This window comes from Bombus vosnesenskii, unplaced genomic scaffold (assembly GCF_011952255.1).
Source record: "Bombus vosnesenskii isolate JDL3184/JDL3185 unplaced genomic scaffold, Bvos_JDL3184-5_v1.1 scf7180000013267, whole genome shotgun sequence".
Classification (NCBI taxonomy): domain Eukaryota; kingdom Metazoa; phylum Arthropoda; class Insecta; order Hymenoptera; family Apidae; genus Bombus; species Bombus vosnesenskii.
This window is the reverse complement of record NW_022882927.1, coordinates 7,229,283-7,247,821: the sequence shown is the minus strand read 5'-3', so window position 1 is coordinate 7,247,821 and position 18,539 is coordinate 7,229,283. Positions and strand designations below refer to the sequence as shown.

At 39.3% G+C, this 18,539-nt stretch overlaps 1 protein-coding gene across 11 annotated transcripts in view; it reads left to right on the top strand.

The window, feature by feature from the left end:
* Positions 1 to 18,539, top strand: part of LOC117230712 (max dimerization protein 1-like) — a 229,270-nt gene that overhangs the window by 204,025 nt on the left and 6,706 nt on the right. For 10 of the 11 annotated variants that reach the window (XM_033488420.1, XM_033488422.1, XM_033488421.1 and 7 more), the window contains one exon: positions 16,627 to 16,763. In XM_033488420.1, the coding sequence (XP_033344311.1) occupies positions 16,627 to 16,763 (137 nt within the window). Of the gene's footprint in view, positions 1 to 16,626; positions 16,764 to 18,539 lie in introns of those variants that run through there. The other variant, XM_033488425.1, reaches the window with a different exon arrangement.

Genomic DNA, 18,539 nt, shown 5'->3' with positions numbered 1-18,539 from the left:
GATGATGTGGAACTGACCTACCTCGAATAATCGAGAACTCGGAAAGGTTTATTAGTGTTCATAAATCGCACAATAAAATCGTAGATAACGTTTTGATAATATAATGTTGTACATGTATTTAGGTTTAATTAATTACTTAATCTGTTGAAAGTTTGATTAATTACTTTCACAGTACCTAACTATTTACATTTTCGTACTCTTCGTGTTAAAATTTCGAAAGAGATAAAGTAATGCTATGAAGTTATGGCAAAGTTCAGAGCACGTCGAATAATACGGAACTTCGAATAACCGAGACTCTATCGTAAATAATTTCTAATCTTACAAAGAGTTGTTTCTTAACTCTGTTACGATATTCGAATTTTGATACTTTTGCATTTTAGTAACAGAAAAGACTTGTAATATTTTGGGAAGATATCTAGCGTAAAATTGAAAACAACATTCACGCTGCTGGCAACGACCCTTTCAATAATAACAGTCTTTCCATATTTCACTCGAATTTGAAATATTTTTTAATATTAAAAAATACTGATACTGAAAATACTGAGAGATGTTTGATCGAAAATAGCCGAAAGAATGCGACCGGATTAAAGCAAACAACTCGATGAGAATAATTTACTTTTTGCTCTAACACTCGGGACAAATATTTTTCCTTAGCCACGTAGAAACAGTTTAAAATTCTTATCCATTGCTAATTAAATTCCGAATATTTCGTCCAAGTTTTCTCAATTTTTGCACGAGGCAAAATTAACAGTCGTTAAGGAAGAACTAAGAAACCCTTCTGCCAGATACAAATCAGGCTAATCCTCGCCTATTAACTGCCCTCGTACATCGTATCTCTCGGCGAAACTTTCCCCAACTTGCATAGTATTTTGCATCGCGTTGATCGCGTTAATTTTTAATTAAACGAGCCTGGTACAGTGGCGACAGGGGAAGAACGATTTCTCGTTCGTCCGAAAATGTCCTCGAGATTTCCCGATGGCCATTTATTTTCCCTTCTTTGCTCGCTTTCGCTCGCCAAATCCGCAATTCGGAGCTGATACGAAACGCAATTTGCCCGCGCTGACTGGAACTGGATAGCTCGACGAACGTGGGGTACTCTTTCTAAAAATGGGAAATATACGATGAAATCGGGAAGCTTCGCGAGGAAACTCGTTGACGCTGTCGGTGACCTGGAAACGGAGCGAGTTTCTACGCGAAATTTTCTGAAAAACGATCGCAAGATCCATCAAGGGTGCGCGGGTTCTCGATGGATAGCGGGTTTGTCGTTTCGAGGCAAAATGTGCACCTTAAAGGGCCCCGTGAAAACTGTAGAAATTGCACGATAAATACGTGTTGATAATTTTACAGAATAATTTATGTAGCACAATGCAGTAGAATGCAACTGGAGATTATTCTACGTGCGAGGATAATTCGAATAAATAAATATTTGGAAAAAAATTTGTTCATTTGGAGCATCGTTTTCATTTGAAGATTCTGAGAATGTCGAATTTGGAACTTTATCAGATACGCGCGTATCATGCACGATTTTCTAAAAAACGAGGCTTTAATTTAAAGAAATCATATTCTTCACATTTTACTTATTTCTACATGTGCTTTTATAATTCTCTATCTCTTCTTTTTTCATCCTGTAATTTAATATACTTCGAGTAATTATAATGATTTCAATGTACAATAGAATTATCTTCTATGTCTGGAAAGAACTAACGAAATTTCGCTCATAATGGAGACAAACGCACGTAAAATTACGAATAGATTCATTAAAGGAACGAACACCGCATAAACGTGCCTCAATAGCGTCGATAATGATTTCCATATCATAACGATCGTCGCTTTGCGTCGGGCTATCACCGTTATGGTATCATTATTGACAAAATTTCGTATGTAACGAGATGCGGGTGAATTTCACACGTATCTGCGGCAGGCGTTACATATTCAATTTCGAAGATTTAAAACCGAATAGAATTCCGTGGATATCGATAAATCAAGTCAATAAACTAAACGGGAAAGGAAACAGAAAACTCTCGTTGAATACATTGATTGAAAGATTGCAAAATTCAGCGATGCGTAATTTTTATAGGCGCTAACTAGGACATTATACGAATGTACATTTCAAAAGTATCGAAGCCAGTCACTTTGACTCACTGTGACATCATACGAAATAACAATTCGTTATTTGTGCTCAAATTTATTAAAATAGCCTGTACATCCGGAATGTGGTTACTATACTTCGAAAACGAATATTTCCATGTTTCATTTTTGATGTAACTAAAGTCACGATATTCTAATCCAAAGGCCGACCTAAAAATCTAGATCAACGCTATGACGTAAAAACGAACTTCGGATTCTCTGGGACTCGTAAAAACTCCCGAATTCAAAACATATCCGGATTATTAGCAAACAAAGCAAGAAAGAGATCACCCCCTAAAATCCTGCTATCGCAACCCCTATTCCACTTTATATTACGATCCCCATATTCCACTAATCTGGACCCCGCTGTGTCCTACCGACCATCCCCTTATCTCGCGAAACCATCCCCGATTTCTCATAAAATTTCCAAAATCGCTCGCCAACCTATCCCTCAACGTTAAAAACTAAAAAAAAAAAAAAAAAAAAAAAAGAAAGAAGAACAAAAAAGAAGACTAAAAAATTTCACGCGTGCAATCGACGCGTAACAATTAAAGCGAACTGCCTAAGGTAAGAATGGGGAAACGCAGGAACCTCTTAACGTCGCTTAATTACTATAGCGGAGGGTGCACGCGTACGCGAGGGTGGCTCTGCAGATGGAAGAAAAGAGGGATAGAAGCGAAAGAACGCGTGGAAAGACAGGCTGAGAAAGGGGGAAGGGCCAGGCGGTGGAATTTGCATACAAACGAGTTTGGGATTTCATTCGGATCGCACGCGTGTGTTTGCACCATTATAAACATTTCATTGCAATCCTCGATAGTCGCGGCGGGAGAAACACCGTTTCCAATGGAAAGAGATTGCATTCGTGAGTCGGAGCCGCCTCGAAAGTCCTGATAGTATCCTCCGCGCGCCGCGAATGACATTAAGTCGCTCGTGCTTTCGTTTGGTCCCTCGTCTTGAATTAATTACTCGATCCTCGTGAAGCATTTCGTCGCTCGTACGTTCCGCTTGTGTATTATTCGGTAAATAAATAAGATTCGGCGTAGGTTGCTCGGAGAACTTTGCTGTTCACGTTGTTTGCGTGAGAGAAGAGTACTAGGAGAAATGGTGGATTTTGTTCGGTTGCGAGGTGATTCGATGTGTCTCCGCGGAATTGCGGAATTTGTATTTATTTTGTAGCGTGGTAACGCGCGATGTGATTATCCTATAGGACTACTACGGGTCGTTTAGAAAGCTTCGATGCTTGGAGATTCGAGTAAATCGCAATACACCGCTTAGACAGAGTTAAAAGTTCACCTCGTTCGTTACCGTTCTCTGTGATTCGTGATTAGCACTATTCGTTCTGTTTCCGTAGAATTAACATGAAATTAACTTTTATATTATCGAGTCGTCGAGTTTTCGAATAATTTCATCGCGAATTTTCAGAGTTTCTTGGCAATGCGTTTCCATAGAATTCCAAGAACATTCTATTGAATAAAATATCGTTCATTTCTAGCCACTTTTTCAAAAAAACAATTTGTAAATATAAGGAGAAGAATATAATTAATTTATAACCGAGCGGTGTTTCCACATACCGTATAAAAATATTTGAAAGAATAACTTCATTACTCGAGAGAGGAGATCTGTTCTTCGTAATATCAATTGAAATTCCTGCATTCGTGTTGGCAAAGTTTTCGACTCGTTTGTCTTATCCTAGCTTGAAATTGGAATACATTCGCTTTCGTTTGACGGAGAATACGGTAAAACAGGAAGCGAATAAACTGTGGAAGCGTTAATGAAAATGAGTAAGTTTCGTTTACTATGTTAGGCTGGGATGTGACGTTCATCGCTGGAAACTTTGGAAACTCGGGGATAAATTATAGCGAAGCTTACTCTTGATTTTAATCGTACTTGACGTTCTTGCAAAAGTGAATTGAAATAGAAACGGAAGAAAATGAAATAAGCTATTATAAATCTGGCGAAATAACTGGATTAATCTATATCTTTTTTTTTCATTTTCAATATGACGGTTCACATGATAAGTTCATTAAAAAAATTTTCTTCCGGCGATGGTAAAAAATTTACATAAAAATGGGATTCGAGATAAATTTAAAATTACCATGCAGTTGAAATAGTAACGTTAAATTGTTAATTATTTCGTTACTTTATGATAAGTAACACTAAAGCCTCCTTTTTTTTCTTTTTTTTTTTTTGGTATTTCCATTTCAAATTGAAAATTTGTTAAACGAACGTATTTGAAAAAGAAATGACAAAAGATAAAAAGTAAATGTCGCAAGGGATGGAAAATCAGTATTTTAAAACAGGAATAGGAAAACCGTGGAATACGTTTGATTTTCATCGTATAAAGTATAAAGGAAGCTCATTGTGATGCATAAGTTCGACAGGAAGACTTTTACGATGAAAAAGCAGAATCTGTCTATTGCCTATTATTTTATAGGCCCGTCGTATCATAAATCGTGTCGTTGGTATGCATAAGATCCAGTATGGTCTTATTCGGTTCTATCCTGAAAATTCACTCTAATTTCTGATCGGTGTCTATGAATTTCGCATAAAGAACACGTGACGTTCATAATAAGCGTGTCTAACAAGAGTCGACTATTTCCTATTTATGCTGGTAGTCATATTTATTATGTCTGTCACAGACGTTCTCAATTTTATCTTCATCATCATAATAATTAATATCAAACTGCTTACAAGTTTTCAATAAAAATGGTTGTAAATAATTTTTAGTTTTCGTATTTAAATATTTTCCCATATAATGTTTATTTCACAAACATCTACTCAAGCTTGTCAAATTTTTAGTATAATTAGTCTTTAAAATTTTTAACTAAAATTACTTATAAACATCAAAAGGATTAAAATGAAAGATAAAGGACAGTTTCGTGTAAATTGGATCGCTGTAAAAGAATCTGAATGGATAATCATGATCGTGGTAAGTGACCTTTCGCGAATGGTACATATAAAAGAGAAGACGAAGAAGTATTCAAATGTTTCCCGACGATCAGCTTTATATTTATGGCTGACACTATAAAGAGTGAGAGTTAAATGTGTCATCAAGTTGACTAGAGTCTTCGGCGTCGCCTACGATAGATACTTTTATGGGCAGTAACATCGAGCCATCGCGAAACTTGATCGAACTATCGAAGTATAATTCGCGCTGCGCTCGTCTCACGGTGACTCTTCTCAATTTTCTTCTCTTTTTCGCTAAAAAAAAGTTAAAAGGCTACGAGGTAACTCGATTCGTCTGCAACCTATGAATTGTCGTCTTCGAACAATTATTTTTGCCCACCTTGTTTTTACCAACATGGCATTGTTTAAAAATTTCCAAGTAAAAAGATATAAAATAAAAAGCAATCTCGTGTTATACAAAAATCGATAGCTGCGCGTTATAAAATATATCAAAACGGAGGTACGAATTGAAATTCGTGAAATTTAATGATACAACGAAACAAACATCACTGTTGAACTATTTTTACTTCTTTTTGCCGGTATTAAAAAGCGACAAAAAATTAAACAAATATAAAAATTGACGAGAAAAGATAATAGAGAAAATTCATTTACTTATTTCTATGAATACTTCATGGTCAAAAATTTCACAATCTTTTTCATCGGAACAACACGACTGCAATCTCAAGTATATCACGTTTCTCGAAACTGGTCCAGTCCGATCAAGATACCAATTCACGAGACTGTCATTCGCCATTCCATGTTATTTACTATCCAACAACGATGAAAAAAGGATCGGGGATCGCTAAAGCTCGGTGAAGCGACCGTCTCGCTCGAGATCGAGAGAATCACCGTGTATTTCGCTGCTCAACAATTAAAGTTGACGAAACGGCCGATTAATTACGACGAAACGGAGTCGACCCTGGCCACGGATCACGATTAATTTCACTTTAACGACGCCTTTCAATGCCGTACCTCGCGTCTCTCGGTCCTGACGGTTCTGTTAAGTCCATGAAACTTCTATTTTTCTCGTCCTTCGCCATTTCTTTCTGTTTGTTGTCTCGAAAAGAAATCGTCCCCCTTTTTCTCTTTTATCGTTCATTGTTCGCTAAGAAAGAAGGAAAAATTTTGCTGAAACATTTCCTGGGCGTTTCCTTGATATTATTTTCACAATTTTTGCTCCAGGCTTATGTTCTTTCCTCGCTGGTGAATATGTATTTGTTGTAACGTCGGAGATTTTATAGAATTAACGGTTTGAACTGGTCGTAAGTTACTTGGAATTCGCAAATATAGTTTCGTTTTAAACGAGGATGAAGATAAGACAGAATAATTATTCTATCGACATTTTCTATACTGATTAAAACCAGGCCAAATTCAGCTGTTTTAATCCTCATCTGCCTTTCATTCCTCCAATTTTGTTTCCCTCTTGATGCAAAATTGATACAACGCGCGATAAAATACATTCCACGTTTACTTTCCATGAATATCCGATGTCTTGGAAAAGAAATGTATCAAAGTAGAAAATCGACGACTCGTCGCAACAATTGTGCGAAATATTTCTCGCATACCTGCGTAGTTGTACAGAGACGCATTTACAGCTACGAGTGCGGTAAATTAACTGCAATGTCTGCACGTTAGAATAACACAATTTAGATTCCGCGTCGCAACAGCGACTGCAATTTTCTTATTTTCGTGCTGTCGACCCAAAACAAACGGTGTGCACGAAGCTAAAGAACGCTATTCTTATTCAAGAAAAATTATTCGTTGCATCACACGGGTTATGCAACAACAGAGACCGTATAACGAAGAAACTTTCTTCTTTTTTTCCTCTTCCTCTCTTTCTTTTTTCGTTTCATTTCCATTCGCAACTCCCACGCAACAGTTACTGCAACACGAGTAGAATAGCTCGAAAACTCGTGCTTCTTCTATCATGCAAAATACCGTGGAAAGATGGACCAACTGCAGAGATTTGCAACACATTATCGTGATGTCTATTCTGCACGGGGTACGTTTCGTTCTTTCGTTTGTTCGTTCGTTTGTACGGATGACATTTCTCTCGATACCTTCTGGCGAACCGTGGGGAGAAGGGAGAAATATCCGCGAAATAAATGTCAGATATAAACGTATCCGTATATAACCGTAGCTGGCGATCTCCCAAGCTATAAATTAGTCAAAATGGGAAGAGTTAATACGTGTTTGGACTGCCAGGCTATGTGTGTTATCTCTTCTATAAACCGTGGGAAGTGCTTTTTCCGATCGTTTGCGTTGATTTAAACGCGCCTCGGGGAAAATCAGATACGACGCAGAATTCTGAACCGAGTCTGAAAAGTTACGCGGGGGCAACCTGGTGTAAAAATTTCCTTGAAATCTATATATCGCGGATTGAGAAATTCCCCGCCATCAACCTCTTTCGTAACTCCTATTACTCATTTTCTGCGTTTTCAATCGCGATCGCTGGCGTTATATGGCGAAATGGTCGAGAGATGTTGGAGGAAAATTTTGACACACGTCGTTTCGATAAATCCTATGAATTATGCTATGGTCAAGAACGATGTTCTGATGGACCGTAGTTCTAGCGAATGAAACGTCTGCAGACCAAAATGCGTACACATACTCGTACAAGATATGTAATTGTTCTCGCGTGTCTGTCGAAACAGTGAAATAGGATAGAAATTAGAGAATAGAAAACTCCGTTATTTCATAACTTCAACGAAAGCACGAATTTTACTAGCGTTCGAAGTTCCGGTTTAGTTGATGAGCCAAAAGGTCTGCACTTTTCTTGCGCTCACGTATGATGTAACAAATAATTGAATAACCAAACCGAATACCGATATTGGGCGTTGAATAATCGATAACCAAAATGGAATAATCAGTAGATGGTAGACTTTTATGCAAATTTCTATATTTGAGGTTAAAAAAGTAGGATCTCGGTAAAGATCGTTTTACCTGACAAATATCATAAAAAAGCACTAATTTGGATATTTTCTATATCTTGTCATATTGTGCGCATTCTGTACAATTTTTCACTGTCAAATTTCCTAGAAATACGTGAAAATCCGCTGACTAATAATCAAATTACACTGAAAACCAGGCTAAGAAAATGTACCACGCACGCGAGTAAGCTATGCAAACGCAAACAGCATTAATATACCGCATGATAGGGCCACCAGCAAGAAGGTCCATGACAGTCATTAAACGAGAATCAATCTTTCACTTGCGTTCCATCCATCAGCGAAAGTGGTGCACGCGGTTTGTCTCGCCGAGGTTGTCCGAAGGTTAAAAGCGCGGTTCGTTTATCACGAGAAAAGAAGAGAACGAACGTTCTCTATCCGCCAAGGCGTATTCCAGCACTAGCTACTACGGTCATTGACGCGCGACCGTAAGAAAAATGTTTCTCATTGCACCGACACCAGCGTTTACATAACGGTGTTTTCCTTTGGAGAACGCGCGCACTGACGTTGTACAGTGCAACAGTGAACAAAGATCGAAATAATCGTTGCTCGATTTTGATCTTTCGGGAACTTTGGCAAAAGTCTTCTGCGCATCAAAATTTAATCACTTGAAAATTAACTCACTCGTTCATCATAGCGTTGTTACGCTTTAAGTATGGAGAATTTAGGAAAAGATATGTATAATTTTAATCCCTAATTTGAAAATTCGTAGTAAAAAGGTATTGTATTGCATTGCCACATAATCTTTTGCTGCTGAAAACTGCTGCATGTTATTTATTCTTTTAATGAATTCTATTCGTAACCGCGACTCGATTGCTAACTACGTTTATTCCAAAAGAATCTTAAAAGATACACAAAAACTCTGTTCTTTATTCACCGTCAGCGCGATATCTAACGAAACGGAAGAGAGGATAAATGATCCCTGCATGACACTTACGAAGGAATAGAAAGATCGTTCCCGGGATCGGCGTTATTCATTTAAACGTCGCCGTGTGTGGTTAGACAAAGAAATAAACGTTCAAGATGCTTCAACTGAGCCAGGGAGTAGAGAAAATACTAACAAAGATTCGTTAAGCGGACTTTTACTCTATTCGAATCACTTGACATCGAGTTTCGGGAAATCTGCACATTATATGCATTTTTGTTATTTTTGTCCTGAATCCTCGTTCAAATGCCGCACTATGGAACGTGAGAACGTGGCCTGCGAACGTGCGAGCATGACCAACGAATTTTGATTTTCGTCCCGAATCCTCATTCGAATGCCGTACCGTGCGTCGTGTCGAGTTCACCGCTTGAAAATATTTTTAACGAACCACCGGCAGGGATTATTTTCGGTCGCCGACACACTTTCTTCCCCGGAGAGCGAGGAAGATGATTCGGGAAGAGAGAAGAACACTCTCGCTTTTTTCCCATTATCATCCACGCTCTCCGCGTTGCCAGCTTCCATTTAGTCGCAACTACGACGTGGCCAAACAAACGTTCACCATTGCGTCACACCGTTGAGGAGTGTCTCTGGTTGTTTACAATTATTTTTGTCGTCGCAGCGTCTTTCGCACTGCTACGTTAAAAATACAAAGAATCCGCCATTGATTTGGAACACTGATGACTATTTGGAAAGCTAAAGAATGTTTAACGAATTGTTGTTAGGCAATGGTACACGGAAGATACGTGAGTGTTGAGTATAATGAATAGCATAGGAGTTGTGAGAGTAACGAAATATATGACGATAATTTTTTGCATTCGCAGAAGTTTTCCCTTTTCTCCCTCCAATCGCAAAGATATTCAAGATCTGCTGGATTAAATCAACGATTCAATTAAAATATCCGCCCGATTCATTTTCCAAGAATGTATCAGCGAAAGACATTTATTAATTTGTTCGTGAGACTGGTGTTTCTTACTGTTTTCGAGAACGTATCGTTTAGGTCGTCGCGTCGCGGCGATGACGCAAAAAGGGAGGGAGGTTTCCGCGAACGAAGCGCCTTTTAGCCAAGCTGTGGATTGCAGCGACCGCTGGCAAAAAGCTCAGCGAGGAAAGCCACAGCAGTAATGGCATTATCGCGGTCGTGTAAATCAGCAATTTATAAGTAGAAACGCGGTCGAGTCTAAAAACCGGTGTTCCACGTCTCGGTACAGTCGCGTGAAATGGCTCGACTTGTGGCAAATCGCCGGTATCTAGAGAAATTTATTACTTTTTTGTCTAGCCCCGGTACACATTGACTAAGGTGAATCACAGCAACTAGAGTCTTAAGTTCTAATCTCTTCGAGGGATGAATATATTCAAAGTGTAACAATTTTTTTTATTCTTTTTTTATTCTTTCGACATGTACTTTACCGTGTTTGAGATTCGCTCGTAATTATTCGAACGACGTACCTTCTATACCTATTTCGTTTCTACGATAAAATCGTTAATGACTGATTGTACGCGTGTGAAAGGTTAATATTACCGAAGCATGAAACGATCGACCGTACGCGGGATGAACGCTACTGAAGCTTCGAAACTTGGGTGAAAGAAATTTTCGTATGTTGCGTATCTTCCACAACGAAATTCGACTTCCGAAAAATGCACCGTAGTAAATCTATACAATTTTTATGAAAAATAAATTGCTTATTTTAACGATTCTGGCAGCGTTAATAAGTTGGTGTAACCTTTCATTCCCGCTTCGCGCAGCAATATGTCTGACCAAGTCGTTCGTTGGTCGTGGTCCTTGTACATCCCACAGCAACGACAAATTTTCCCGGTTGCCCTTAGGAAACTGACAAACTACTTCGCGAGTAAGATGATTGGTGGTCGGTGCGAGGATGCCTCTCTCCCGCGGGACCTAACGACCCGGACGAAACCAAGAGAAAGACGACGAGAGAGAGAGAGAGAGAGAGAGAGAACAAGAGTGGAAAGCCACATGTATAAGAACGTGGGGGCACGCCAGCAGCTTGTTTCGTCGACAAAACACTTCTTATTGGTAGCAGCAGGCATTGTGCTCGCGCCTATACGTTACGCTAAGGAGGCGAAGCAGTCAGCGAAAATATACTCTTATTTCGCTCGCAGCACCGACTGGCGTGCCCGTAAAGCCTGCACTGGGTGATAAAATCTTTCTGATAATTTATACGAGCCATGGCCGGGACGATGTGGCCGGATGCGACAATGGATGTATACGTATGTATACGTATACGCGAGGTCGCGCATAGGCGCAGCCACCGTGAACGTTTTTCTGCTCCACTCTCTGTCCATCTCTCTCTCCCTTTCTCTCTCTCTCTCTCTCTCTTCTTCCTTTTCAGTCCCGTTTCACCCTGTTGTTTCTTCTCCCTTGTATTTTCCCGTCGCTCTTTTCTTTTTGCCAGCCTTTCCCTGTCACGTTCTATCGCGTTCCTCCCTTGTATGCGCGCACAATGCGTTTCTCCCGGTACCCCGGTACCTCGTTCGATACCTCCTCTCTAATTTTTCCGTTCTATCCGGTTCCGATCTACCCGTCTTCCTCTTTTAATTCTTTTCCACCTGCTCCTCTACATTTTTCCTCTGTTTTAATTCCTCTCCTATGTACGTTCGTACCTCTATGCTTTTTTACTCTCGCCGTGTAGATTCTACCTTCTGTCTGTTTCCCGATTGCACATCCCTGTTGGCGACTGTAAGATACTTGTTTCGACTCGTACAGAACGTCGGTACGGGTATATTCTAATAAAATTCCAAACTATTTCATATAGCAGGCGCAACATATCGAGAAAGAAAATCTACGCGTTGAAAAACTCGCGAGTCACGGTATATACACATATGCATCCGTGTTCACGCTTGCACCGGATCTTTCTCTTCGGTACGCCTGTACTCCGCCATTCTTGCCCCTTTCAATCGCCTTTTATTTTCTCTCCGGCTCGACTCTCTTCCATCTTCCTCCTCCCATTCCCGTACACGCTATACCAGACACTCGTACATACGCGATACGTACAGTGTACATACGTTGTAGACACGGCGACGACGCGTGGGTGTCGGTGGCGGTTATATTTTACAGACGTCGAGAAAGAACGCTCGACGACGTTGAACGGTGACGTATATCGCCTTAAGGGCCGTTTTCATCGTGACACTGATCGCCAAGTTCAATATCGACTATTTTCATGCGAGCGCGCGCTCTCGCAACGAGATCGGGAATCGCCGTGGGCGCAATTACCAAGACCCTCTCGACTTCCATCACGTTCCCCAACTGCGTCTTCGAGTTCGCCGGAGCCTTCGTGACGCGACACACACGGTGTGTGTTTCTATAATATTAATACGTAATTATGCGCGAACTTAATCTTCATATTGTGAAGCTCGCGCGCTGGAGATGCCGTTAATTATGCTGTACAGGTAATTCGCGCGAGGAGAGAGTACACGTCTTATGGAATATCCCGATGTGACGTCGTAAAGAGTACCGGTTTACGCGGCTCGAGCTGTAAAGCGTTCCGCTGCTGCGGAAAATGAGCACTGGTAATTAGGTTGTTGGCTAGGACTGCAAGGGGGTTACGTTTTTCTTCTTGGCAATAGAGTTCACGCCGTTAAGAAGCGTGAATATTTGCTGAAGATGTCGTTTCCGGTGGTATTATAGGAGTGCAGGGCTGCAGACTGATTTTTACTTGGCAATATATAATAAAATAATAGAATGACTCTCGATGATCTCCGAACGATTTAAATAGAATTGTTTCGGCTCTTAATTCGATCAAATTCTTATAGATCTCTCATGTACAATCCTCGTGACGCGCAGTCGAACTTTTACGTAGTATACCGTGCTTCCTAATCTGAATATTCTGTATTTCATCCATCGTCTCTCTTTATTCATGCTTTGATATAAACGTTCTGTTCACTGATATTCGTCGATTACACGAATTTTGTCTCCTGCAATAAAGAGAAGCATTGGAACAGACCGCACGTAAATTTTTGTGAAAAAATCAACTTTTTTAGGACGGGAATTAAAATCAATTTATTTGGAACGAGGGGTTGGTGCTTGATTAACTGAACTTGTCCCTATTGAATCCACTTATCTGAACGTGAACTTCAATTATTCGAATGAGAAATTGTGGGTACTGTGGAGTGGAGAATCAGTGAACAGTAGACCTTCGCTTATTGGCCGATTAACTGAATTCCAGACTATTGAATCCGCTTAACGTGAACTTTTCTTTAAATAAATTTGCATTAACTGTTCTATAAAAACTGTTATGTGAACTTATCCGGCTATATAAATGTCTTGCATCTATATATACAATTATGTTTTAAGCTTCTTATCATATGTATTTAGGTTTGCATGACCCAACCAATTTTTTATTTGAAATGAAACTGAAATCAGATTTCTTAGGTGGATTTATTTTTACACGTATCGTAGTGTATTTTAATGAACATTTTTCCAGATCCTTCAGTAAGATACATAATTAACGCAAGGTTTTTATAAACACAATAGAAAGGTTAACAACAACAGGCTAACAAAGGCCTTGCGCTACTTTAATTCACCACACATACGAGTTAGCGTTAAGGAAACACATTTGAACGAATTAAAAAATCGTTGGAACTAAAAATCTCACAATTACGGTTAGAACGTATACTATCTTTAGATCGTTTACCATTATTGCTAGAATGAATTAACTAACCGAACTATAAATGCATCCATGTGTTTTCTGTCAATCTGATCTCGAATTTTAACGTACTATGTCTCCTCTACAAAGAATCCCAAAAGAGATATGTGTCTATAATTTATAACGATAAATAGTAAAACGAAAAATAATTTCTACTAACCCAAGAAATTTCAATATTGAAGGAGTTGATCATTTCATATATATATATATATATATATATATATATATATCGTCCGCAAGAAATCTTTAATTTTATCCTTTTATTATATCCTCTTTACAGAAACACATAGAACATAATTTCTAAAATTAATAACCAATCAAAAGAAAAATGATTTCCCATAATCTAAAAAAATTCAATCCTAAATAAAGATGTTGATCATGTCATATATCGTCCAGGAGGCTGAATTATAATGCGTTATATCCCCTTCACAAAAACATTAGAAAAGTTTTGCATTTCCATCACCGATAATTAATAAAAACAAAAAATTCCTCATCTAAAGAAAAATACGATCTTGAAAGCATAATCGCGTCGTACATTGTCGAGGAGCATCAACTTCTAATACTCTCGACGACGATATTTGTGCACGCCGCGTTCGTCCAATCTCACGTACGATATACGAACGATGAACAAGTTTCGCTGACTGCACCCTGGCCGTGGTAGAATTCGGCGAACGGCTTCGATACTCGGCTGGAACCGGCTCGAGAGAAAGGTCGAGGGTCGGTCGATCCGCGTCAAACTAGTTTAACGAGACTTTGATGCGACTCCCACTTGCTGGTCGCGGGTTACGATTCATAAAATCCCATGCACCGAGGTACAACGACCGACGAAAGTTGTTGCTACAGGTCAAGGAGACGCGCAATAAAGGGTGGCCGGATTTTTTCGGCACAAAGGACGCTCTCATACCGGTGGACGCCCGTTATCCGGTAGTCTCTTATTCCCTTCAATAGGGAGAATAAGTTGCGCGCGAGATGCTTTATGGTTATTGCCCAAGGTATTTTCGGATAACGCCACAAGGTGGCCCAGGAATAGATTTATCATCTTTGGCCGGGAAGTTTCGCGAACCGTCGCTCTTGGGAGCTTTTCCGGGCGAGAAAAACGGCGACTATCGAGCTAATTTGTAATCGATGATTTTGTGATGTCAATTTCTGTCTCGTTATAGATATATACCCGTGAACAATTTCTGCAAGCGAAATGATTTATGGTGATTTTTACGACCTTTCTCCGGCCCTCGAGCGACCTTTAGTGTCAATGACGCGATCTCTGAACTTCCAATAATTTGATGTGCCAATGGTGCGATCTTGCAAACTATCCTTAACGTTAGAATGAATTTTGAGTATCATATTTACGAGCTTGGTAATCTTCTTTCATCTTTGAATAAGGTTAAATGTCACTGACACGACCTGGACAATCGCCTTCATCTTAATGTAACTTTGGGTATACTTATAATACAAACTTTGTAATCATCCTTGGCCTTCGAACGAACTTTAGTGTCAAAGATACGACCTCGTTCACCTTACGTGATCGTGAAATGGTCTGAGGTGACATTAGAACAAACTCTACGCTTAATTTTCTTTCCCGCTTGAAAATAATTTTTTGATGTAGAATACCGAGAAGGTAGACAAAGAGGAATAACAGTTTCTCGTTTTATACCATCTCAAACGATCAATACATTGAAATAGCCAAGGTATCATTTTCAAACAGCAAATTTGGAAGATCTAATCTGAAACTCTGCACGATACACTCTCGAAATCTCCTTCTTGCATCTCAGACATCTCTTAACATTCTAGAACCTACCCGTGATACCACTTTAATTGAACAAGCGCGCTAAATGCGCGTGGTTCGACTCGAAGAACATTGTCGAGCAATCCTCGTTATTGTACTTTTGCGCGATTAAATCGACCGGTGTTGTGGCGAACGTGTGCCAAGCGTGAGGGTGTGAGGATTACACAGAATCAACGGAAATTCGCAAGGGTGGCGTGGATTCAGAGAGGGGTGGACGCGCGTGCATATTCGATGAGAGCGTGCTTTCGCGAAATGGTAAAATACGAAAATTGGCTGATATTTCGGGAACGGGATTATTGGACAGCGTACACGTGCAGGAAAAGCCTGTGACGAGCACAGCACGTGTACCGGCAACGTTTTTCGAAAACGGGTTGCCGCGCGTGTACGCCACGCCGCGTTTCTATCGATTGCGACAGAATCCACGCGGACACCCCCGGATCGCCGGGGATTGTTGCCACGCGCTTTATATTTACGAGCCACAGCTGTCCGATCGCGTCTACAATTTACTACGAAGCGTCCTGTGCACCTGCGTTTTTTAAATTATCTAACGAGCTCGACGGTCTGCCTCTGCATCACCGCGTATGACACGACCTGTTCGATCTACGACGCTCTTTCCGTATTCGTTGGTTTACTCCGTTTGTAACCTGAAAATTTGCATCAGCAATTGCTGGTACAATAGGACCTCGTTTATTCCGAATTAGAGATTGATTTTGAGACTTTTAATCAGATTTTATCTGTTAATATTTTATCTATAGTACTTAATAAACCTCTTAGAAAAAGAGATACAGTGGCTAAAAGAAAGATACAGGCACATACTTTTAATCTTCCAATGAAGCATTCTTTTATCAGCTTCTGTATACTTCATCTTCATAGTACTGGATTTTTGTAATGACACGCGAATGCTGCTAGATGACACGAAGTTTCATATACTTGAACCTAATTGATTAATATGTATATGTTATTATAAATGCATCTTTCGTGGCCGTTGCATATTCGTAGGAATTCATTGGCTATAAGTATAGAACAGTAAGATAGGAGCATCAGCTATGTTTCAAGAATGATTTCTTGCACGAAAATTCGAAGTTGAAAGTTGAAAGTATAGAATAAATCTTGTACGCTTCAAACTTCGCTTCAAACAACATCCAACTGGAAGATAATCCTACTATTTGGCATTTAAGAAACGAAGAATCTTTCGCGGAATGTTATTTATGTGTTTCCTTCGCTTTATTATTGCAGATGAAGTAGACGTGATCGGCTATACGAGCAATCAATCGGACACCGATGATCACAGCAGTGTGCAGAGCAGCAGCGATAGTGGCGTTGCAATGTCCACCTCCAGGCTGACACTTTCCGAAATGATGGACAATCTTTAGGTAGATATATCTTTTATAAATTCAAAATTATTTAATTAACACCTTAAGCATCGTAGAATACGAAAGTTTTTCAACCAATGATCCTTTACGATTTATATTCTGTCTTCTAATATCTAATTCTAATATCGATCGAAGAAATGAAATAGTTCTTCTATGTAGAAGCACTAATTTTATTTCAACGTGCAATTAATTTCTCCCCCTTAGCTTCTCTTACACGCACCAAATTACCTCTTTCTTCGATCAATAATTTGTCTATTTAATTACAAAGATTCAATAACAGTACCGAAAAATGAAAAAAAGCATTCAATAAGAAAATGTTATGCAGAGAAGAACAACATAAGAAAAAAGATACTAAATTACCAAGCACGTTAATCTTTCGCCTGCGCTAAAAAACGATTATAATTTTTAATGTTCGACTCGTTACCGACGTTGCTGACCCAAATCACCGCGAATCAGATTTTCTGAATATCGCATTCGCAGGAAGTGTTCACAAGTATTGGTCCGCATTCAGAACACGCTGTCGAGGGCGTAAATGCCCTTTCAACTCGTGTTTTTTAGCGCCAATTATATTCAGAATGCGGCTGGCAACAACGAACCGGTAGCCAAACCGTTCTTCTTTTTTTCCGTCTCCTCTCTCTCTCTTTCTCGCCTTCTCTTTGTTGCTCTCTTTTCCTCTCGCGGGCCAACGATATCAAAGTCACGTTCTAAATTTAATAGCGTTAAAAGCTCGAGTTGAAAGAGCATCCTTAACAGCACCTTCTGAATAGGAGCCATTTTGCAAACGCGTATACAACGTGGATATCGTAAACGCGAATGGTCGGTGCACAAGAACTCCATTTTTAAGCTTCATTTTTTCTTTCTGTTGCTGCAAACCTTCGGATAATAACCGTGAGCCCGGCATATACTTGAACAATGCGCCTTTCACGACCTCGAAACGCTTCCGTGCGAATTACCCCGCACCAAGTTTTTACGTAAGATTCGATTAATGGAATTGTCGATGAAGATGTTCCGTTTTGTATTTTCCTTCGGGAATTTTTTGATTGAAATTCAATATCTTGATTAATCATTTTACGAAATAATATGCAGCGTGGTCCGTGCAATATTTGAAAGATCAATCGGATATTTTGGACCATTTGACTATAATCTGTAACGAGTATAATTGCTCTTAACAAGTTTCTGATTTAAGAGATGACGAGTACTTTGTCTATCTTTCATAAACATATTCTGTATAGGTACGTAAACGAAAATAACAGACCTAAAGATAAGATAATTTATTCTATAATTTATCCGGTTAACACTGTAACAATCAGCTCTGAAACAAAATTTAATCTCAATAAAAGCCTACGTTAATTTTGCCAAAGCTACTGTGTCCTTTTATCAGTCGTAGAAGAAAGAAAACAAACTAATATTAAATGGAATGGAACACGCTGTATATTCGTGCTAATAATTATTCATTATTGAATAGCAATCGTGCAACGGTTCAAATAAGAAAAAAAAATAATGTTTCCTACATAAAATACAGGAGAGAAAAAATTGTAGTATACATACGATAAAATGAAAGGGAGATAATCAAACGCAGGCGGAAAATTAACTGCTCGAAAAAGAAAAAAGTACATAGTTTGCATGCTTGCCTAACGCCATTTTCCCATAGCGTATTCGTAATTATCGTAGCCATATCTTACGATAAACTAGCGGGTAAAAAAAGAGTGAAAAAAGGGGGAGAAAAAATGTGCAATATCCGAGGCAACACGCGTCGTGTCGAGCAGTGTAAAGATA